The sequence below is a fragment of the Macaca thibetana genome, chromosome 11, assembly GCF_024542745.1.
Source record: "Macaca thibetana thibetana isolate TM-01 chromosome 11, ASM2454274v1, whole genome shotgun sequence".
NCBI lineage: Eukaryota > Metazoa > Chordata > Mammalia > Primates > Cercopithecidae > Macaca > Macaca thibetana.
This window is the reverse complement of record NC_065588.1, coordinates 129,513,403-129,537,646: the sequence shown is the minus strand read 5'-3', so window position 1 is coordinate 129,537,646 and position 24,244 is coordinate 129,513,403. Positions and strand designations below refer to the sequence as shown.

Genomic DNA, 24,244 nt, shown 5'->3' with positions numbered 1-24,244 from the left:
ATATATATATATGCAGTATATATACACAAATATATACAGTGTATATACACACATATATGCAGTATGTATATAACACATACATATGCAGTATATATACACACACACATACTTACACACACACACACTGCCACCACACATGGCTAATTTTTGTATTTTTAGTAGAGATGGTTTCACTGTGTTGGCCAGGCTGGTCTCGAACTCCTGACCTCAGGTGATCCGCCCACTTCAGCCTCCCAAAGTGCTGGGATTACAGGTGTGAGCCACTGTGCCTGGCCCTATCTCTCTTTTTAAGTGGGCATACTGCCATTATAAATAATAGTGATTCTGCTGGTAATGAACAAAGGAAGTTGGATCACTAATAGTCTGTTAAACCTAATAATATCATGACTTTCTTGTTGTTAGCTGTACATTGCTTTGCTATAATTCCACTTAGAATTTTCAAATCTATGTTTACAAATATGGTTTGCAAGTCATTTTTTCTCCTAAATTCCTATTTGATGGGGAAGTTGTAAAATACTGGGGTTATCTTTTCCTTGGATTTTTCTTGTAACTAATAATTATTCCTGAAAAGTCTCTGGAATGTCTTTTTTTTTTTTTTCTGGGACTGGGGTAGAAAGAGTAGGTAGATTTACAAACCAGTGACTCAATTTCTATTTTGTAAAATTTTCATTTCATTGAACAGTATTAAGTCCTAATCAAGTATTATTCTTTCCCACAGTATCTGAGTGCTGTCCTCAATACTGTCAACACTTCTGGCTTCTACCAAGCAAGGCTGCGTGTAGACTAGCAACAAACTAAAATCTAACCCTAGGTAGTAGTAAGCTGAATATAAATTTTCTCTTATGAATTTATTCTGTCTTCTTTGGTACATCAATAATAATATACACCTTTACAGTATTTCCCGGATTGGGGGATACACTTTAGCAAATATCTGCAATTATTTGTTTATGTAAGATTTCTCTTCCCTTCTGTGAATCATCATTCTTCACCCAAGGTATCTTGAAGTTGGATTCTGTATAAGCAGAACACAACAATAGTTAGGTATTCAGAAACCATTAAAATTCCTCACCTTCAAGGATGAAAATTTCTTTGGGCAAGAGACAGGGTTCCCTCCTCTAATAGAGTACAAAGCAGAAGGTGTTTCAGAAATATTTGCAGTGTTGAATCCTCATATTCCTCCAAGATAGCCCTAATCTAACTGCCAGGGTCGCACTATTCACAGATTAATGCCCACTCACCTAACAAACCTGATGAGGTAGTGAATAAAACTAATTTTGTGAGTAAGCAACTGGCAGAATTTTTCACCACTCTGACTCTACAGCTACACATAACTAAGTAGTGTCACTGACGACACGCAATTTTAAATTGAAGTTTTAAGATCATTATATACATGGGTATCAAAAGCAGTCCCTCTTGACCACACTCCAGAATTGTTTAAATTTTTTCAGTGACAACTTATCCATTTCCCCAGAGCCTCAGTGAGCACATGATGCCAACAATTCATTTCATGACTTCATAGCATGGGCCAAGTTTCTGCTGTGGAATATAAATGGAGACCTGAAGGACTTCCATCCTGTCTTGGGAAACAGCCGTTTCCAAATATCCACATATCCTTGCAAGCTTCTGCCTACACCTCTCTCTACCACCCATTTCTGAAGCAGTCTGATTTAGTAAGCTACATACACAGATACACAATGGCTAATGCAATCCAACAAGGAATGTATTAAAAGCACACCCAATAGCTCAAAATAAAAGACAAGTGAACAAGGTTAAGAAAATGACAGTAACAAAAGCTGTTCTAGGAACCTCTACTGAAATAGCTACTTATTACATCAAGATACCACCATAGAACAAAAGCTCATGTTGCTTTTTCTGAACCTGAAAAACCTGTTAACCATGTACAGTTCTGAGCCTCAGCTGACAACAGTGCTCATGCCAAGTCCCTGGCAGGGCATCTTGAATGGTGGTTCCATCATGACTGCATATACTGTGAGGGAATGTTTCTCTAAGAGGAAATCAAGATGTTCTAACCAGTGACAGTAGAATACATTCCAGGCTACACAAACACATGAAGACGTTGCTGCCAAGGCTGCTTCCAAAGGGCAGAAGATACACAACAAGGCCGGGCGCGGTGGCTCAAGCCTGTAATCCCAGCACTTTGGGAGGCCGAGACGGGCGGATCACAAGTTCAGGAGATCGAGACCATCCTGGCTAACACGGTGAAACTCCGTCTCTACTAAAAAATACAAAAAAAATTAGCCGGGCGAGGTGGCGGGCGCCTGTACTCCCAGCTACTCGGGAGGCTGAGGCAGGAGAATGGCGTGAACCCGGGAGGCGGGGCTTGCAGTGAGCTGAGATCCGGCCATTGCACTCCAGCCTGGGCAACAGAGCTAGACTCCGTCTCAAAAAAAAAAAAAAAAAAAAAAAAAAAAAAAAAAAAAAAAAAAAAAAAAGAAGATACACAACAAAATGTTTGCAGTGTGGAAATGCATTTTTACTAAGTCATTCTAGTAACAAGTTGTATTTGGTAAGCCACAAAGAAACAATGTTGGTATGCAGAGTAGAAATCTCTGGAAGATATTTACTTTTGTCTCACATACGGCATTCACAAGTAAAATGCCAAACTGCCAAATTCATATTATGTAGTACACATAGGAAGATATCTAAATATCCCTGCAGGCTCTGGTATGTAACTTCTTCTTGTTAACCACCTTACTAGATTCACTTGTACAATGAAATAATCTGTATCTTATTTATAATTTACTCAAATCTTTTCCTGAAAATTTGGAACACCTGGAATAAAATTTCTCTTAAAATGATTCCAAAAGGAAATCATTCTTCAAAATTAATATTAAAATATAATAATAGGTTGGGGGTTTTTTTTTTAGAATGAAGCTTCTGATATAAGGTGAGGTTAACAGTCCAGCTGTGGCTTATATGATACATTCATAGATGTTCACTCCTATATTTTTTCCCTAGGGGTCTGTCATTTCCAGATTTAAACTTTCCCTTACAGCATGGTTCCTCCAAGGTATATGCTTCCGATACATAAAATGTTTGTACTTTTGTTAATTCTGCTATTCATTAGCTCAATAATTTCTCTCATTAAAATCCTGTAAACTATGAATTTCAAAGAAGTCTATTATATATTCATCTGGTTCATGAAGTTTCCTCTTTGTGAATCTTATGTTAATAAATGACTTTACAACATTTGTTTAACATGGTTCCTCACCTGTATGAACTTTTTAAAAAAAGGTATGACTTGCTGCTGAGAATTTTCAGAGTGGTTACTAAATTCAGTTTTCTGTGTATTTTCTACTATTTTTTCTGTATGTAAAGAACAGCTTTCTGTAGATGCCTTTCCATATGCTGTGTATTCATGAAGTTTCTATTCGGTATGAGTTTTCTGGAAGATGACAAGATGATTCCACTTACAGAGTTTCTCTTTATATATGACTTTGTGATTTCTTGTGAATTCACTTTCTGGAGTTTCATAAAATTATCAATGTTTGTCATCTACATGAGTTCTCTGATGCATAATGAGCTGTGACTTCCAACAAAAGGCTTTCCCACACTCAGTGCACTTACAAGGCTTCTCTCCTGTATGTGTTCTCTGATGTGCACTGAGAATTGATTTTTGAGAGAAGGTTTTCCCACATTCATTGCACCCATAGGGTTTCTCTCCTGAATGAGTTCTCTGATGTACAATGAGCTGAGAATTCCTAATGAAGGCTTTTCCACACTCACTGCATTCATATGGTTTCTCTCTTGTGTGCATTCTCTGGTGTACAAGAAGGCGTAGCTTCCCACTGAAGGATTTCTCACATTGACTGCATTTATAAGGGTTTACCCTTGCATGAGTTCGCTCATGTACAATGAGTAGTGACTTCCAAATGAAGGCTTTCCCACATTCATTACATTCATATGGTTTCTCACCTGAATGAGTTCTCATGTGTATAATTAGGTATGACTTGCTGCTAAAAGCTTTCCCACATTCACTGCACCCATAAGGCTTTTCCCCCACATGAGTTCGCTGATGTGAAATGAGCTGGTCTTTCCTATTAAAGGCTTTTCCACATTCACTGCATTCATAGGGATTTTCTCCAGTGTGAATTCTCTGATGCACAATGAGTTGTGAATTGAAACTAAAGGATTTCCCGCATTCCCTGCACTCATGTGGTTTCTCTCCTGTATGAGTTCTCGTATGTATAATAAGGTATGACTTGCTCCTGAAGGCTTTCCCACACTCACTGCATCCATATGGTTTTACTCCTGTGTGACTTCTCTGATGTACAATGAGCTGGGACTTCAAACTAAAGGTTTTTTCACATTGACTGCATCCATAGGGCTTTACTCCAGTGTGCACTCCTTGATGTACAATGAGCTGCGATTTGAACGTAAAGGCTTTTCCACATTCATTACAACCATAGGGTTTCTCTCCTGTATGAGTTCTCTGATGTACAATCAGGTTTGACTTTGTATTAAAGGCTTTTGGACACTCACTACATTCAAATGGTTTCTCCCCTGTGTGAGTTCTCTGGTGTATAATAAGCTGTGACTTTAAACCAAAAGCTTTTCCACAGTCAGTGCATTCATAAGGCTTCTCTCCTGCATGAATTCTCTGGTGTGAAATAAGCTGGTATTTCCGACTGAAGGCTTTCCCACATTCGTGGCATTCATAGGGGTTCTCTCCTGTATGAATCCTCTGATGTATAATGAGCTGTGATTTAAAACTGAAGGCTTTCCCACAATTGTTGCATTCATGGAGTTTTTCTCCTGTATGAGTCCTTGTATGTATAATAAGGTAAGACTTGCTCCTGAAGGCTTTGCCGCATTCGTTGCATACATAAGGTTTCATTCCTGTGTGACTTCTCTGATGTACAATGAGCTGTGATTTCAAACTGAATGCTTTCCCACACTGAATACACCCATAGGGCTTTACTCCTGTGTGAATCCCCTGATGTACAATGAGCTGTGATTTGAATGTAAAGGCTTTTCCACAATCACTACAAACATAAGGTTTCTCCCCTGTATGGGTTCTCTGATGTACCATAAGGTTGGACTTTGTATTAAAGGCTTTCTGACATTCATTGCATTCATATGGTTTCTCTCCTGTATGAATTCTTTCATGTATAATGAGCTGTGATTTTAAACCAAAAGCTTTCCCACATTCATTACACACATATGGTTTCCGTCCTGAATGAGTTTTCTGGTGTGAAACAAGCTGGTCTTTCCTACTGAAGACTTTCCCACATTCACAGCACTCATAGGGATTCTCACCTGTGTGGATTCTCTGATGTATAACAAGTTGTGAATTGAAACTGAATGTTTTCCCACATTCACCACATTCATGCAGTTTCTCTCCTGTATGAACTCTCTGATGTACAATGAGGTATGATTTACTACTGAAGTCTTTCCCACATTCATTACACCCATAGGGTTTCTCTTCTGCATGAGTTCGCTGATGCACTACAAGGTATGACTTGCTGCTGAAGGCTTTCTTACAATAGCTACATCCAAAGGGTTTTTCGCCCATATACACTTGTTGGCACATAAGTTGCGATTTCTTATTGACAGCTTTTCCAGATTCATTACTTTCACAGTATTTTATTCCTATAACACTTTGCTCCTGTTTAGAATGGAAGAATGATTTTCCATGTACCTGAAACCCATTAGGATTTTTTCCAGCATAATTACTAGTGAAATCTATATATTTCAAACCCTTTCCATGCGTGCCACATTTATGAGGCTTTTGTCTTGAAAGATAATTTGTACTAAGAAGACACAGTTTTCCAAATGTAGTGCATTCAAAGCTTTTTGCCGTACTTCCCAGCTTGTCTTTATTTTCCTGATGCCATTCCATAAGATCATCAATTTTCCAGACTGTGTCTAGAAATGAGAACAATTAGTCATATGTTATAAATAACAACATGATTGTAGTATACTAGAAAGTTGCCTATGAAATGCCATATCATGAGGTTTTTTAGTTTCAGATATCAGATCTGAATATAAATAAATTCTCAGGTGTAAAAACACTCAAACTACTGGATACTGAGAAAAATTAAAAAAAAACCAAACTGAAGAGAGGCATAGTAAACTGATAAGAAGTTAAAAAGTTTTGCATATTGGATAAAGAAGGCAAAATAGGCACAAGGAACAATGAAGATAATATAAAGATGTCATTAGGGATCTATGAACATTAGATTTATTCAAAAAATAATTATTAAATGCCTACTATGTGCCAAAAACTATGCTACCTTCTAAAGAAATGGCAGAGAATAATGCAGATTACTGCCCAGTCCTCCTGGGAATAACATCTCAATACCTAGCAAATGGATAAAAATAAACTGAGAGGGAACATCATTCCCTAACAGGACAAGTAGCAGTTCTTAAAACTATTCAGAGAAATCAAAACCGAAACAAAAAGCTTCCTACAATGTAACAAAAATTACAATGCCATCAGACTTCTCATTAGGAAAACTAGAGGACAGAAAACAGAGCAATGAGGAATACAGTCAAAACATTTTCAGATACAGAGGTCTCAATGTTTCTATCACCCTTTTCCAGGAAGCTACTCGAGTTGCTCCAAGAAAAGAAATGACAGAGGATATAGAAAATAAAATCAAAAAGGAGATCCTAGGATAAAAATTGCACAGAAGGTCTTAAGAAAAACTAAGCTACTCTGAAGGAAGTCAGAAAAACTTAGCAGTCAGTATCACTAGGAAGAAAAAAGGAATACAATTAATAATTTGGCTGAAAGTATCAGCCAAGAATATTCAGATACTGAAAGGAGAGTCTGCAGTTAAATATATGATTAATACCGTAATGATAACAAAATTAAACAAGCAAAAACTTAACTACAGAAAAAAATACAAATTTAGAAACAAAAATAAATCACTGTATACTTTCATGATTTACCTATAAACAGAAATTACAGTCATACCAACATAAAAATTGAAGACAGATCTAACCAAAAACATGAAATAACTGTATCAGAATGATGGAGGTATGGGAACACGTGAAGAGACATGTCTCCATCATAAGTGTGCATACGGTGGGAAGGTATGGATGGAGAAGAGTGAAAGAGAAGTAAATCACCTTTCTATACTGAGCAATCATTAGGGGAGAAAGCCAAGGTGTAGCAGAATAAGCTGGTTATTTAGAAATATGGAGGCAACTACCACAAGAGTTAAAAAGACACTGAAGATGTTTTCTCTAGCAGTCATAGAAAAGAATGGGCACAGGGTAGGCAAACAGCTGTTTGATACTGAAGCCATCCTAACTATCAAATCCTATATTTTATCCTTCCATTCCTTCTGTTGCTGGTAACATACCCATCCTTATCTTTGCTTGGTTCCTATAGCTCTGCTTTCATCATTTGAAATCTAATGTATCTTCTCTACAGCATGCTCTTTGTAACAATAATGGCAAAAATAGGATTATACTTGACACCCCAAGGTGGAGTTCAAAGAATTTAAAAAATCAGGGAATACCAAACCCAGTAACTAAAAGACAGGCTTTTTTTTTTTTCTTTAGATGGAATCTCACTCTGTCACCAGGCTGGAGGGCAGTGGTGTGATGTAGGCTCACTACAATCTCCACCTCCCAGGTTCAAGCAATTCTCCTGACTCAGCCTCCCGAGTAGCTGGGATTACAGGCATGCATCATCATATCCAGCTAATTTTTGTATTTTTAGTAGAGATGGGGTTTCACCATGTTGGCCAGGATGGTCTTGATCTCTTGACCTCATGATCCACCTGCCTCAGCCTCCCAAAAGGCATGAGCCAGAGTGTCTGGCCTTTTTTTTTTTTTTTTAAAGAGACAGGGTTTGCCAGGCACAGTGGCTCATGTCTGTAATCCCAACGCCTTGGGAGGCTGAGGCGGGCAGATCACCTGAGGTCAGGAGTTCGAGACCAGCCTGACCAACATGGTGAAACCCTGTCTAAAAACACAAAAATCAGCCAGGTGTGGTGGCACGTACCTGTAATCCCTGCTACTCAGGTGAGGCAGGAGAATCGCTGGAACCTGGGAGGTGGAGGATGCAGTGAGCCAAGACTGCACCACTGCACTCCAGCCTAGGCAACAGACCAAGACTCCATCTCAAAACAAAACAAAACAAAACAAAACAAGAGACTGGATCCCTCTCTGTCACCCAGACTCAAGTGCAGTGGTGCAATCATTGCTCACTGCATCTTCAACCTCCCAGACTCAATTGATCCTCCCACTTCAACATCCCAAGTAACTGGGACCACTGGCAACAGCCATCATGACCAGCTAATTTTTAAAAATTTTTGGTAAAGCTGGGGTTTCACTATATTGCCCAAGCTGGTCTTAAGCTCTTGGCCTCAAGTGATCCTCCTACCTTGGCCTCCCAAACTGCTGGGATCACAGACAAATGCCACTGCACCCGGCCCAGGCATTCTAAAGCTTGAAAATTATTTAAATATGATTCAAGACCATATTAAATATGGTTCCTGGCTGTGGTCCAAAGGCAATCACTGGGAACCCAAATAAACACCAAGAGAATTGAGATTCTGAAGCTACAGAAAAGCAGTCTCCCCAGTGACCATCTTGAGTTTAATCACAGATGATGATGGAAAAGGAAATTATGCTTGCAGAGCAGAAACAAAGGTTCCTCAGGTAGCTTATTTCACTGCCACAGAAAGAAATCCTGACAAAGCCTACAGTGTAAACCAGTGGCTACCATGTGGTGTTCACTGCTGCTGCCCTCCTGGAACTGGGCGACCCTAGACTTGTCTCTATCCCGCTACATTTGGATGACTGGATGTGTTTAATTTATCTTTAATTATAGGTCTATAGACCATAGATAACTACTCCCAGCTCTGAATGGGAACAGGATCCTAGACTTGTATTAATGTAGTATAAGAATAAACATATGGGTTGCAGCAAATATTTGAAGATGGATGGTTGGGAAGAAGGGTGTGACAGGTGCTGCCTGGCCAAGGAAGGTGAAGGCAGACAGTGCTGCTTACCCAGTGGTTCTTCTGCCCTGTTCCTGGCTGGCAGTAACCTGATTCTTTTCCACCCCCATCCTTACGGTGATGTGCTTCAGTCAGGGAAGTGAGGACCCATTTCTATCCCCAGCCCGGCTTCCAAAAGGTAAAGCATAATTTATCTAAGCCAACAGAGATAGCCCCATTTGCCTTTCCAGAGCCTTCCTCAGACAGGGGCATGTGACAAAAATTTAGCCTGTTGAACACGATCAGTCTGCTTGAGACCTCCTGGGATGAGTTTTCTTGTCTGACAGACTCATGTGTGAAGAAACAGCCCTTTTTATTTCACTAGCCACTGGTATATCCACAGGCATCAACTAGAACTGCAAGAGCCATTTGAGGATCATTAAAGAAGATAACCTAAGGAAAATGCCAACATACCTAGATGGGCCCTTGGTGATTGAGTGAGTCAATCACTTAGTTGATCCTGAAGCTGCCCCACCTCAGGACTTTTTGTGATGTGTAATAACAAATCACTTCTTAAATTAGTTGGTCTGGGATTGACCAACAACTGCAGCTGAAGCAATCCTAGTAATACAAGGACTAACTGTTGATTTATGCTATCAAGCTAGTGATAGAATAAATGGGGTGTTCAGGGAAACATATCTGACAGTAACACCAAAGATGAATTAGTATAAAAAGAGTAAAATGAATAAATTTAGCTAAGTACAACAATCCAGACATGACAATATTGGCCTCTTTTTGAGTGGGAATTGAGACAATGAGGGTTTTAAAAGACCTCTTTTTAAAGGAACAAAATGCTAACAGACTGTACCAAAACTAGTAAGGGAGCCCTGCACAGAAAGGAAATTCAAGCTGACTTATCCAGTGTTAGGAAAAAAACCTTAAAATGGAAGAAACAGCAGGATGAACAAGAAGAAAGATGAAAAGAAGGTGGTATGTGGGTGGCTATGGAGCAGTGGGAGCGACAATTTCAGTTTCTGAAAATGAGGCCAGGGAGTGGTACAAGGAAGATGCCAGTGAATCAATCTAAACCAGGACCAAAGGGCAGATAAAAGACCATTGTGGCTATCAATTACCAGTAGAGGAAAAGAGCTTAAATCTTCCTAATGGAAGTTGTTAAGGTCTGAATGTGTCCCCTCTAAAATTCATGTTGAACCTTAATCCCCATTGTGGTGGTATTAAGAGAAGAAGACAAAGTCCTGCCCTAATGAATGGATTAGTGGTTTCTAAAAGGGCTTGAGGGAACGATCTTAGGCCTGTTTTGCCCTCTTTCTGTCCCCCAGTGTTCCTCACCTCCAGAGGATGCAGCAACAAGGAGTCATCTTGGAAGCACAGAGCAGGCCCTCACCAGACACCAAACCTGCCAGCACCTTGGCTTTGGACTTTCCAGCCTTCAAAACTGTGAGAAATAAATTTCTGTGCTTTATAAAATTACCTAGTCTGTAGTATTTTATTATAGCAACACAAATGGACTCAGACAGAAGTCTTCTTTGAGATGAGATCTCGCTATCACCCAGGCCAGAGTCTAGTGGCACAATCATAGTTCACTGCAGCATCAACTTCCTGGGCTCAAGCAATCCTCCTACCTCAGCCTCCCAAGGAGCTGGGACAACAGGTGCACACCACCATGCTCAGCTAATATGTGAGCCTTTTAAAAGTTACACTATATGAGGGAAATGAAGAATAAAGACCCCTTGGATTCAGAAGAGCAAGAGAAGCCCAGGAGAACATGAAGGGAAAAAGTGCTTGGTCATGCAGCACAAGAGCAGGATCAACAGGTGTCACTGCAGGATCATGGACACTATCAAATGACAAAGGAATGTGCTCAGAAGGTACAGAGTGATTAATGTTAAAGCCATTAGCAAGGCTGGGCGCGGTGGCTGATGCCTGTAATCCTAGCACTTTGAAAGGCTGAGGTGGGTGGATCATGAAGTCAGGAGATCGAGACCATCCTGGCTAACATGGTGAAACCCTGCCTCTACTAAAAAGACAAAAAATTAGCCAGGCTTGGTGGCGGGCGCCTGTAGTTCCAGCTACTCGGAAGGCTGAGGCAGGAGAATGGCGTGAACCCGGGAGGCAGAGTTTGCAGTGAGCCCAGATCGTGCCACTGCACTCCAGCCTAGGCGACAGAGTGACACTCTGTCTCAAAAAAAAAAAAAAAAAAAAAAAAATGGCCATTAGCATAGAGAAGCATAAAAGGGGTAGAATCTACTAACAGGTTTCAAAAAGAAGGAAGATGGGACTGTGGCTGTTGAATTTATGTGTAAGGGATTTAAACGTAATTTTCAAACTATAGAAAGGAAAGAGAAGGAGTATGAGAGTCACATCAAGTGAAGGAAAGAGGAAAGGTTTGCTAAAATGCATAATGAAGTGAGTCTATCACCAAGACAGAGTAAGGAGGGAAATAAGGACGCCAACCAGAAGATTAAGAGTGGATGGTAAGGCTGGGCATGGTGGCTCATGCCTGTAATCCCAGCACTTCAGAAGGCTGAGGCAGGCAAATCACTTGAGGTCAGGAGTTCGAGACCAGCCTGGCCAACATGGCAAAACCCCGTCTCAACTAAAAATACAAAAATTAGCTGGGCGTGGTGGCGCACAACTGTAATCCCAGCTACTCAGGAGGCTGACGCAGAAGAACTGCTTGAACCCAGGAGGCAGAGGATGCAGCGAGCCGAGATCATGTCACTACACTCCAACCTGGGAAACAGAGTGAAACTCTGTCTCAAAAAAAAGAAAAAAAAAAAGAGCGCATGGTATTACGTGAGGCACAGTACAAACAAGAGGAGCACATCACATTAGAATTCATGCTAATTCTGAATAAAGAGGAAAAGATTTGTCTCCATCACTCACTTGGACAGGACTGATTTGGAATTTGGGCCTGCACCACACACAGCTCTTCTCCTTGTTCCAACTTGAAGATGATATCAGGTTTGGTGTGTTGATACCCTATAAACAGAAAATCACAGACAACCTGGAACAAACAGGTTGGGATTCAGAGATTCTGAAGAATGGGGAAGATTTGGTTTGGAGGTAGCATGATGAAGCTGCCTTGTTGCAATTTGGCAAAGTAAAGACCATTCAACTGGCATACTCTGCTGCCAACAGGGAACTAAGAAAATCTGGCCTTAAAATCTAAGTCCAAAATCACTAAGTATTTCACAGAAGGCCTCCAGTTTTCAGCAACCAAGAAGAAGCCTGGAGATCAAGCACACACCTCCTCAGGGAGGCAGCACTTACCTAGGGACACCAGGTTGCTATAGTTCTCCAACATCACATTCCTGTACAGGCACTTCTGTGCTGGGTCTAGCAGCTGCCACTCCTCCCAGGTAAAATCCACAAACACATCCATGAATGACAATGGTCCCTGAAATACAATACTCTCATCCAATCTCAAGTTATTTTACTAGGTTTGTGGAAAACTAGCTGCTTAGGGTGTCTATTACTGATGTTCAACTTTGTGAGAACAAAAATTGTACTGAAAACATGCATCAATGTGCATGAAATCAGTCATCTTTCTTTTTTTTTTCTTTCGTTGAGACGGAGTCTTGCTCTGTTGCCCAGCCTGGAGTGCAGTGGTGTGATCTTGGCTCACTACAAGCTCCGCCTCCTGGGTTCACGCCATTCTCCTGCCTCAGCCTCCTTAGTAGCTGGGACCACAGGTGCCCACCACCACACCTGGCTAATTTTTTGTATTTTTAGTAGAGATGGGGTTTCACCGTGTTAGCCAGGATGGTCTCGATCTCCTGACCTCATTATCTGCCCACCTGGGCCTCCCACAATGCTGGGATTACAGGTGTGAACCACTGCGCCTGGCCGTAAATCAGTCATCTTTCATTTAACATTTGACAACTAGATAAACTCTCTTTAACAAATGCAATAAACTCTCTTTAAAGTTTTAAGCTATCCTAGAACCCATCTATACAAGGGTCCTCAGACATGGGACATTCAGTACTAAAGGCAGGACAGTCAGACAAAGAAGTTCGAATGATCACTCCTACATCTGCAATACAGTTACCGACCTCTAGGTGCCGGGAATATAAAAATGAATGAAATAGAGTCCTGCCCCCAAGAAGCATTCAGCACTGCACAAGGAAGGAAAGCTACATATGCAAATGCAACTGGAAGTCAACGAAGTTAAAATAAAAGAACACAGATTACAACATGGGCACAAAGGAAGAAGTAAGCAATGCTATTTGACAGGGCCAGGTGGAATCTGTGAAAGAGTACTATAGGTACCTAGAAGAAAAGACACATTAAAACTTTATGGACTAAAAAGGTAACTGCCGTAAGTAGCAGCCACTCTGTGGGATAAAAGACCTAGACATGAAAATATACAGATGGTAAATGAGCATACAAGGCATGCTCAATGCCATATGTCATTAGGGAATTGCAAATCTAGACAAAAGTAAGACACCACTACACATCTACGAGAATGGACAAAATCCAAAAAACTGACCACCAAATGCTGGAGAGGATGTGGAGCAACAGGAACTCTTATTCATTGCTGGTGGGAATGAAAAGTGGCAGAGTCTCTTTGGAAGCCAGTTTGGCAACTTCTCACAAATCTAAACAGTCTTACCATATAATCCAGCAACTACGCCCTAGGTATTTATACAAATGAAATGAAAACTTACGTTAAAACAAAAAGAGAAGACATACATGGCAAGTATCATATATGAAAAGAAGTTATCATTACTGAACCCACAGACATGAAAAGACAAACTACTCTATGCACATAAATTTGGTAAGTTAGATGAAAAGGACATATTACTTGGAAGACACAAATTACCAAACTTACTCAAGAACAGATAAACGGGCCAGGATGGCTCACGCCGGTAATCCCAGCACTTTGGGAGGCCAAGGCAGGCAGATCACGAAGTCAGGAGAACAAGACTATCCTGGCTAACACAGTAAAACCCCGTCTCTACTAAAACTACAAAAAAGTAGCTGGGCATGGTGGCACACACCTGTAGTCCTAGCTACTCAGGAGGCTAAGGCAGGAGACTCACTTGAACCCGGGAAGCAGAGGTTACAGTCAGCCAAGATCGTGCTACTGTATTCCAGCCTAGGCGACAGAGTGAGACACCATCTCAAAACAACAAACAAACAAACAAATAGATAAGCTTAATTAATAATTACATATCTATTAAAGGAATAAAATCTGGGCCAGGCGCAGTGGCTCACACCTGTAATCCCAGCACTTTGGGAGGCCGAGGCGGGTGCATCACGAGGTCAGGAGATCGAGACCATCCTGGCTAACACAGTGAAACCCCATCTCTACTAAAAATATAAAAAATTAGCCAGGCATGGTGGTGGGCACCTGTAGTCCCAGCTACTCAGGAGGCTGAGGCAGGAGAATGGCGTGAATTTGGGAGGCGGAGCTTGCAGTGAGCCAAGATGGTGCCACTGCACTCCAGCCTGGGTGACAGAGTGAGACTCCATCTCAAAAAAAAGAAAAAAAAAAGAAATAAAATTTGCAGTTAACATCATACAGATTGGAAAGAAACAAAACTGTCCTTTTTTACAGAGAGAGTAAGAAGGAAACTGACGATGTCAACAAAAAGATTAAGATGACATGACTGTTTACAAAGAAAATATCAAAAAATCTAAGAAAGTTCCTAGAACTAACTAGTGAATGTAGCAAGGTCACAGGATACATGGTCAATACATAAAAGTTGGCTATATGTCTATATAACAGCAATAAATCATTTTATTTTGTAATTAAGAAACTGGCTGGTGCCATGGCTCACACCTGTAATCCCAGCATTTTAGGAGGCCGAGGGAGGTGGATCACTTGAGGTCAGGAGTTTGAAACCAGCCTGGCCAACATGGCGAAACCCCGTCTCTACTAAAAATACAAAAATTAGCCGTGTGTGGTAGTGCGCACCTGTAGTCCCAGCTACTCAGGAGGCTGAGGCGGGAGAACTGCTTGAACCCAGGAGGTGGAGGGTGCAGTGAGCCCAGATCGTGCCACTGCACTCCAGCCTGAGTGACAGAGCAAGACTCCTCAAAAAAAAAAAAAAAAAAAAATTTAAGATACTGATACTGTTTACAACAGGAACAACGAAACAGAAAGAACTTACATATAAATCTAAAATATCTGTGTAGGATCTGTATGCTCAAAACTATAAACACTGACTTTTAAAAATCAAAGATCTAGGCCGGGCGCGGTGGCTCAAGCCTGTAATCCCAGCACTTTGGGAGGCCGAGACGGGCGGATCACGAGATCAGGAGATCAAGACCATCCTGGCTAACACGGTGAAACCCCGTCTCTACTAAAAAAATAATACAAAAAACTAGCCGGGCGCGGTTGTGGGCGCCTGTAGTCCAGCTACTTGGGAGGCTGAGGCAGGAGAATGGCGTGAACCCGGGAGGCGGAGCTTGCAGTGAGCTGAGATCCGGCCACTGCACTCCAGCCTGGGTGACAGAGCGAGACTCCGTCTCAAAAAAAAAAAAAAAAAAAAAAATCAAAGATCTAAATAATGGGAGGACCCTGTGTTCATGGATTTGAACTCAATCCCAAACGTACGGTAAATCTAAAAGTTAAAGGTAAGGTAATAAAGTAACAAAAAAAAAGATCTTTATGAGCTTAGGATAAGAAAAAAATAGGACACAAAAGTCATTAGCAATAAAAGAAAAAAATGTGCAATACAGACTCAGTAAAAGTTAGAAATACCTGTTCATCAAAAGTAAGCATTAAGAGAGTAAAAAAGCAAGCCAATATTGGAAGTAAAACAAGCACCCCAGGTAAAAATTTGAATATAGGCTTCATATAAAGTTTGTTTTAAACTTTAATGTGCATGAATCACTTAATCTTGTTAAAATGAAGAGTCTTATATTAACAGCATTGAGGTGAACTCTGATATTCTGCATTTCTAACAAGCTTCCAGAACAATACATATTTTGTAAACACACATTTTTTTGAAAACAGGATACAAATAAAACACAAAATAACTTTTTAGGGATGGGGAAGGAGATGGACATTGATGATGAGGAAATAAGAGAATATATAAATAAAGGCAGAAAGGACCTTACATGAACCAATGATAAAAGGGCCACAGGCCAGGCACAGTGGCTCATGACTGTAATCACAGCACCTTGGGAGACTGAGGCAGGGGGACCGCTTGAGCTCAGGAGTTGATGACCAGCCTGAGCAATATAGGGAGACCTTCTCTCTACTAAAAATAAAAAACCTCAGCCAGGCATGGTGGCACTTGCCTGCTGTCCCAGCTACTCAAGAGGCTGAGGCTGGAGGATCACCTGAGCCTGGAGTTGGAGGCTGCAGCGAGTTATGACTGCACCACTGCGCTCCAGTCTGGGCGACAGAGCAGGACCCTGTCACAAAAAAAAAAGTTGGGGGGGGGGGCTTGACCTGAACTGAGGAGTGATTAACTTAACCCTTTGACCTAAGGATCTCCATCCCTCTCCACACCAAAAAAAAAAAAAAAAAAAGTAATAAAGAAAACACTAGGAATAAACAAATGAGAAGCTCACCCAGGACGTGGTGATTTTTGGCTGCTCTTGGGAAATAAACAGCCACTCTAGGACTTTCTCTGTTCTGCGACTCTTCCGCTTCTGCCTGGGTGCTCCAGGGAGGTGTTGCAGGCCCAAGACGGATTCCTGACCTTGGAGCTTTCTGATCCTATCCCATGAACTGTTTCGTTCTTGGAGAGGTGGGACCTGTGGACTCAAGAGCAAATTTACTTTAGGGAGCATAATTTACTTCTGGAAAAAGGAAATAGGGGTCACATCACATAAACGTGAGAGAAACACATTAGAAAACAAGGCAGGTTTAACTTCAGGAAATGCAGGGTTAGAGGTAGAAAAGAAATGGCTTCCTGACAAGGCTTAGCACCAAGAGTTCAGGCCGTGTTTTGAGCCCTTCATGACAAAAACAGAAGCAGGGCCCTCAAACAGCAAAGCTACAGAAAGATCCTGGCTCATCCTAGCTCCAAACAGGGACTTCCTGCCACAAACCAAATGGCATCTTAATAGGCTGGTTTGGGAGGGCAGCGGGAATATAACATTATTATGAGGGAAAAAGGAACCAAATGAGGCTCTGACAGACAATAAAAACATAACCAAAATATCTGACCACATAAAAACTGTTACACAACACTTCACAATGAAGTAAAAGAAATCAGAAAAACGAGGCCGGGCGCGGTGGCACAAGCCTGTAATCCCAGCACTTTGGGAGGCCGAGACGGGCGGATCACGAGGTCAGGAGATCGAGACCATCCTGGCTAACACAATGAAACCCCGTCTCCACTAAAAATACAAAAAAATTAGCCGGGCGTGGTGGCGGCGCCTGTAGTCCCAGCTACTCGGGAGGCTGAGGCAGGAGAATGGCGGGAACCCGGGAGGTGGAGCTTGCAGTGAGCCGAGATCGCGCCACTGCACTCCAGCCTGGGCGACAGAGCGAGACTCCGCCTCAAAAAAAAAAAAAAAAAAAGAAATCAGAAAAACGAAACTTTGAGAGGACAGATTTACAAAAAATAAAAGAGCCTAGAAGGTAGATGCTTAGACATCTGGAAAATGTGAAATGAGAAATATCAGAATAAATTAGGAAATAAAATTCAGAAATGAAGATTAAATTAGGAGGAACACAAAAAAGTAGCAATGACCTAGAAGGCAGCAGAGGTGAAAAGTAGGGAAAGCCTAAAAAAAGGGAATAAAAAATTAGAAAAAGAAACAATGAAACGACATGAAAAGGCTGTTCACCGAGGCATTTTTATAACCCAAATATCTATAACTACATAACTGGTTGAAAATGCTATGGCCATCTATACAGCAGTAAACGGTGACAGAGACAGGGAAGAGAGAACAACCTCTATGCACCAGTATTGGTATAATACAATGATCAATACATACTCTGAGGGATGACGACAAGGGGAAGAATACCACATACAGAAAGCTGGCTTTTGTGTTAAAAAAAGAAGGGGCATTGCTAGTATATGTATATGCATGTGTTTGCCATAGAAATGGGATAACATAGTATCTAGTCTTTTGTGTCTGGTTTCTTTCACTTCGCATAATGAGGTGTATACTTGTCATAGCACATATCGATAGTTTGTTCCTTTTGTTGCTGAATAGTATTCCATCACATTTCATCATTCACCGTTAATGGACATTAAGATTATTCCCTGGAGGCTGGGCGTGGTGGCTCATGCCTGTAATCCTAGAACTTTGGGAGGCTGAGGCGGGTGAGTTGCCTGAACTCAGGAGTTCGAGACCAGCCTGGGCAACACAGTAAAACCCCATCTCTACTAAAATACAAAAAAAAAAAAAAAAATTAGCCAGGCGTGACAGCATACACCTGTAGTCCCAGCTACTTGGGAGGCTAAGGCAGGAGAATTGCTTGAACCTGGGAAGCAGAGGTTGCAGTGAGTGCCACTGCACTCCAGCCTAGGCAACAGAGCAAGACTCCGTCTCCAAAAAAAAAAAAAAAGATTATTCCCTGGAAACCAACAGCTTATCTCTCAGAGCCTTCTCTGGGTACACTGGACACTATCCACCCACTCTACATTTTGCTCTACATTTCAAGATCGAGGATTCTAGAATCTCTGCCTCTTAAGAAATCCTCAACCTGTATCCAGAGACTAAATAGAGTACACAGGCCAGGAAAATGCACATAGAGCCAGACTATCTGGTTTTAAGTCCTGGCTCTACACTGACCAGGGGTGCCACCTGGTCTCCAACTAGCCCTTTCTGGGCCTCAGTATCCTTACTCATCAAAGGAGAATAACAGTATTCACCACCACCTGGGGCTAGGACTGCTGTGAGGTTTTGTTTTTTATTTATTTTTTTGGAGATGGAGTCTTGCTCTGTTGCCCAGGCTGGAGCGTAGTGCCACGATCTCAGCTCACTGCAAGCTCCGCCTCCCAGGTTCACGCCATTCTCCTGCCTCAGCCTCCCAAGTAGCTGGGACTACAGGCGCCCACCACCACGCCCAGCTGATTTTTTTGTATTTTTAGTAGAGATGGGGTTTCACTGTGTTAGCCAGGATGGTCTTGATCTCCTGACCTGGTGATCCACCCGCCTCAGCCTCCCAAAGTGCTAGGATTACAGGCGTGAGCCACCGCGCCTGGCCACTGTGAGGTTTTAACGTGGTAATACCTAATAAAAGATTTAGCACAGAACCTCATACGTAGTAGACACTGAGCATTAACATTTGGTTGAAATGGCAAAAGAAAACAAAACCAAAAACCAGGAATACTTAATGAAAATAAACCACACTACAAAATGACAATCACCAAGATGAAAAGCATATGCTGGTTCTTAGAAAAGAGGACTCCACCTTCAAACATCCCCCAACTCTAACTAGTGTCTCCATTTCTACCACACTACACAAAATCCCTACTACCTCTTGTCTGAACCACTGTAGTCACCTAATCAGTCTCGTTTCCCCCTTTCTGTGTCTACTCTTGTCCACCTACAACCTGTTCTCTACTCAGCACTCAGAAGGGTCTTTGGAAATCCTAAGCAGATCATGTTGCTCCCTTTCTTAGCACCACACCCTCTCCTGGACCCCATGGTTTCCTAGCCTGATCTGGCCTCTGGCCACCTGTGTTCATCTGCTCTCCTCTCTCTCACTCCCTACCCCCAGCCACAAAGACCTTCCTTCCAGGTTACAAAGGCGTCAAACTTCTCCTGCCTTACAGCCTTGGCCCTGGCTGTTCCCATCCTGGATGATCTTCTACCTGCTCTTAACAAGGCTGGCTTGCTATTGTAACTCAGACTTAGATGTCACTTCCTTAGTGGGGGCCTTCCCTGAGAACCCAAGCTAAAGTAGCTACCAGTCATTTCCTTTTTTGTTGTTTTTGAGACGTAGTCTCGCTCTGACACCAGGTTGGAGTGCAGTGGCGCAATCTCAGCTCACTGCAACCTCCGATTCCCAAGGTTCAAGCGATTTTTCTGCCTCAGCCTCCCGTGCAGCTGGGATTACAGGTGCCCAACACCACACCCAGCTAATTTTCATATTTTTAGTAGAGACGGGGTTTCGCCATGTTGGTCAGGCTGGTCTCGAACTCCTGACCTCAGGTGATCTGCTCACCTCGGCCTCCTAAAGTGCTGGGATTACAGGCGTGACCCACCACACACAGCCCATCACCACTAAATTCAATTTAGGTTTTTATGACTGCTATGGTTTGAATGATTGCATCCCACCAAAATTCATGTTGAAACTTAAGCCCCATTGTGATGGTATTAAGAGGTGGGGCCAAGTAGCTGGGTGTGGTGGCATGTGCCTGTAATCCCAGCTCCTCAGGAGGCTGAAGCAAGAGAATCACTTGAACTCGGGAAGCAGAGGTTGTGGTGAGCAGAGATTGCCATTGCACACCAGCCTGGGCGACAGAGTGACTCAGCCTCAAAAAAAAAAAAAAAAAAGGGGGGGGGTGGGGACTTTTAATAGTGATTAAATCATGAGGGCTCTCCTTCAGGAATGGGATTAATACCCCTTAAAAGAGGTTTCAGAGAGCCGTCTGGCCCTTCCATCTCTTTGGCCATGTGAGGACACAGCAGTCTTCTCTTTTTGCCCCCTGCCATCATGTAAGGATGTAGCAAGAAAGTGCCATCTTGAAAGAAGAGAGCAGGCCGGGCGCAGTGGCTCAAGCCTGTAATCCCAGCACTTTGGGAGGCCGAGGCGGGCGGATCACGAGGTCAGGAGATCGAGACCATCCTGGCTAACACAGTGAAACCCCGTCTCTACTAAAAATACAAAAAGAAATTAGCCGGGCGTGGTGGCGGCGCCTGTAGTCCCAGCTACTCCGGAGGCTGAGGCAGGAGAATGGCGTGAACCCGGGAGGCGGAGCTTGCAGTGAGCCGAGATCGCGCCACTGCACTCCAGCCTGGGCGACAGAGCGAGACTCCGTCTCAAAAAAAAAAAAAAAAAAAAAAAAAAAGAAGAGAGCAGAGCCAGGTGTGGTGGCTCATGCTTGTAATCCCAGCACTTTGGGAGGCCAAGACGGGTGGATCACAAGGTCAGGAGATCGAGGCCATTGTGGCCAACATGGTGAAACTCCGTCTCTACTAAAAATACAAAAAAAAAAAAAATTAGCTGGGTGGTGGCGCACATCTGTAGTCCTAGCCATTTGGGAGGCTGAGGCAGGAGAATCACTTGAACCCGGGAGGCGGAGGTTGCAGTGAGCCAAGATTGCACCACTGCACTCCAGCCTGGGGACAGAGAGAGACTCTGTCTCAAAAAAAGAAAAAAGAAAACAGACAGCAGACCTCATCAGATACCATATTTACCAGCACCTTGATCTTCAACTTCTCAGCCTCCAGAATCATGAGAAAGTAGTATCTGTTATAAGTTGCCCAGTCTGTGATATTTTGTTACAGCAGCACAGACTAAGACAATGATCTAATATTACTTGATCTCCCTCATACATGTCACTTGACAAGCATTTTTGAGGTTTCCTTTTCTTTAAGTGTGAATTACATGTAATCTATTTTGTCTCACTTTTCTTGGATTCCATCTCAGTCTCCAACACCTCTTCCCCTGCTTTCTCTTGTCATTTCCCTGACCACTGTCCTCAGTTATCTTCTTATGGTACACATTCTCCCTGAGCTACTTTGGCCACACCTAATTGGTGCAACCTCATCCAGACCTTTCTCTTGAAACACATGCCTGCCCACCTGCCCACTAGCAACCTCTACCTAGAGGAGCCAATCCATATAAAACTGAAATCTCCCCCCTCTATCAATCACAATTCTGATAGTCTTCCCTTACTCAGCAAATGGTGACATTCCCAACCAGGCCCCCAGAGTACAACTCTAGTTGTCATCCCTGGCTTTTCTGCCTCTGTTACCACTGCACCCAACTAGTTATGAAATCTAATTTCTTCTGCCTCTTTACCTCTTTTTTTTTTTTTTTTTTTTTTTTTTTTGGGACAGAGTCTTGTTCTGTCGCCCAGGCTGGAGTGCAGTGGCACAATCTCGGCCGATTGCAACCTCTGCCTCCTGGGTTCAAGTGATTCTCCTGTCTCAGCCTCCCGAGTAACTGGGATTACAGGTGTGAGTCACTGCACCCAGCTACCTCCTCTCTTTTCTCAAAACCACTAATTTACTTAAACCCTTATATTCTCTTACCTGCTGCAGACTAGACTGTTCTACCCTCAAACTCTTTGTGAAAACACTTAAATAAGTAAACTCCTTCCCCTATACCATCAGTCCCCAACGAGGGACCGGTTTTGTAGAGGACAATTTTGCCATGGACAGGGAGTAGGGAGTGGCAATGGCTTCTGGATGAAACTGTTACACTTCAGATCATCAGGCATTAGTTAAGAGTCCCATAAGGAGTGCGCAACCTAGATCTTTCGCATGTGCAGTTCACAACAGAGTTTGTGCTATGAGAAGTTAATGCAGCCTCTGATAGGAGGCGGGGCTCCGGCAGTCATGCTCACTAACCCGCCACTCACCTCTGATAGGAGGCGGGGCTCAGGCGATCATGCTAACCCGCCACTGGCCTCCTGACATGCACCCCAGTTCCTAACAGGCCACAGACTGGTACTAGTCTGAAGCCTGAGGGTTAGGGACCGCCTGCCCTATATGATAAAATCCAAGTTTTTAATGGGGTCCTCAAAGCCCTCTATGATCTTAGGCCTACGGCTCTAGCCTCATTTTTTAATATACACTTCTACTATCACCATTAAACTCTACATTTCAGCAACCCTTAAGTGCCCAAAGTTCACCATATGAGGTCATTTCAAGCCTAATTTGCATGTTACTTCTTTTTCCCAGGCTAGTTTTAATCCTTTGTCTACTTTAGGTATGTCATCTTTCAAACCCAAGTTTAAGACTCTCTGAATCATTGAAGCATCTGGGAGTAAGGGGTTAGGGGGTGTCCTTACTTCCAAAATTGATTCATTCCTGCATGCCCCCGTGTATTTCCACAGCCTGCTCCCAGAACACTCATTAACTTGTCATTGTGTCTTTCTTATGCGCCATTCCTAGACCACTGTTCTTCAAGACAGGAATAATGAGCTACCCATCTTTACATTTTTAGCACCTGCCCCAGGGTCCAGCAAACAAAATAAAATAAACAAAAATGTTGAACAAGTGAATAAAAAAGTCTGTAATTTCCAAAATAAGGTTCAAAGATCCCAGATACAGAAGACCCTCAGTAAATGCAGGCTGAAAAAACTGAAAGATAGGTTAGTATCCCTTGTTTAACTCAAACGTTCAACGTACAAAGTTGTCAGAAAAGAGACTGAGGAAAGGAGGAAAAAAGGAAGTCGGATGACAAGAAGCATTTCTGAAAAGTCTAACATGCTCTAAACGACAATCCAGTTGCCTAAAAGAGCGGTAGGGTGCGAAAGCTCCCCGCACATTCAGACTTTGGAGTAGATGGAGTGCGCGCACGTTGGCATTCAGGGAGAGCTTTTCAAGAATGAAAGAAGGCCGGGCGCGGTGGCTCACGCCTGTAATCCCAGCACTTTGGGAGGCCGAGGAGGGCGGATCACAAGGTCAGGAGATCGAGACCATCCTGGCTAACACGGTGAAACCCCGTCTCTACTAAAAATACAAAAAAATTAGCCGGGCGCAGTGGCGGGCGCCTGTAGTCCCAGCTACTCGGGAGGCTGAGGCAGGAGAATGGCGTGAACCCGGGAGGCGGAGCTTGCAGTGAGCCGAGATCGCGCCACTGCACTCCAGCCTGGGCCACAGAGTCCGTCTCAAAAGAAAAAAAAAAAAGAATGAAAGAAAACCCCTACTCACCCAAATAGAGGCTGTTCGGACCCTGGTGGCCATCCCTACGGTCACTTTTGTGTGCTTCGCTGGAGGTGACAGGACGCAAGGGATACTAGAAGAGAGAGCACAGTGAAGAAAGCGGTCTCCCAGCAGTCCCCAAACCCAGGCGGGTCCGAGGCACCAGGGCTGCCTGCCATTCTCGGAGCTGAGGCTCCTTCCCGCCCACAGCCACGGGATTCACCATCTCCACCCCCTCACCAACACACAGGTTAGGGTCAGGCAACCGCCCCGGGTCTGCAGCAGGAGAGTTAAGGCAGATTAGTTCTGTCCCGTCCCGCCGCCTTGTAACTGGAGGAATTCCGCGCCTCCGGTTCCTCCAAACCCTGAAGGGGCGGCAGGATAGAGTCCGGGGTACTGCCTCCACCTCCGAATCTGCAGCCAGAAGGGTTCGCAACCACTCCAGACTCGGGTAACCCGGTGACCACGACGGGTGATGAACGCTATCTGCGGAACAAGGGTCTCACCGTGGGCGCAGAGCAATGGCGGCCGTTACGTGTGTCGCACAGGAATTGCGTCAT

General features: G+C 43.0%; 1 protein-coding gene across 12 annotated transcripts; it reads right to left on the bottom strand.

Moving 5' to 3' along the window:
- Positions 1–105: 105 nt before the first annotated feature.
- Positions 106–24,244, bottom strand: ZNF268 (zinc finger protein 268). Of its 12 annotated transcripts, XM_050747745.1 has the most exons (8): positions 24,191–24,218; positions 23,694–23,778; positions 16,473–16,658; positions 12,216–12,342; positions 11,829–11,924; positions 10,272–10,377; positions 5,827–5,889; positions 910–1,012 (listed from the first exon to the last, which is right to left on the bottom strand). In XM_050747745.1, exons 2-7 carry the CDS (start codon positions 23,724–23,726, stop codon positions 5,871–5,873), a joined length of 567 nt encoding a protein of 188 aa, XP_050603702.1. In that variant the 5' UTR covers positions 23,727–23,778; positions 24,191–24,218; the 3' UTR covers positions 910–1,012; positions 5,827–5,870. The 12 variants fall into 12 exon arrangements, 11 of the variants coding, with proteins under 11 accessions (XP_050603700.1, XP_050603699.1, XP_050603702.1 ...); XM_050747743.1 differs by lacking the exon at positions 5,827–5,889 and having other exon boundaries at positions 106–1,012; XM_050747742.1 differs by lacking the exon at positions 10,272–10,377 and having other exon boundaries at positions 106–1,012.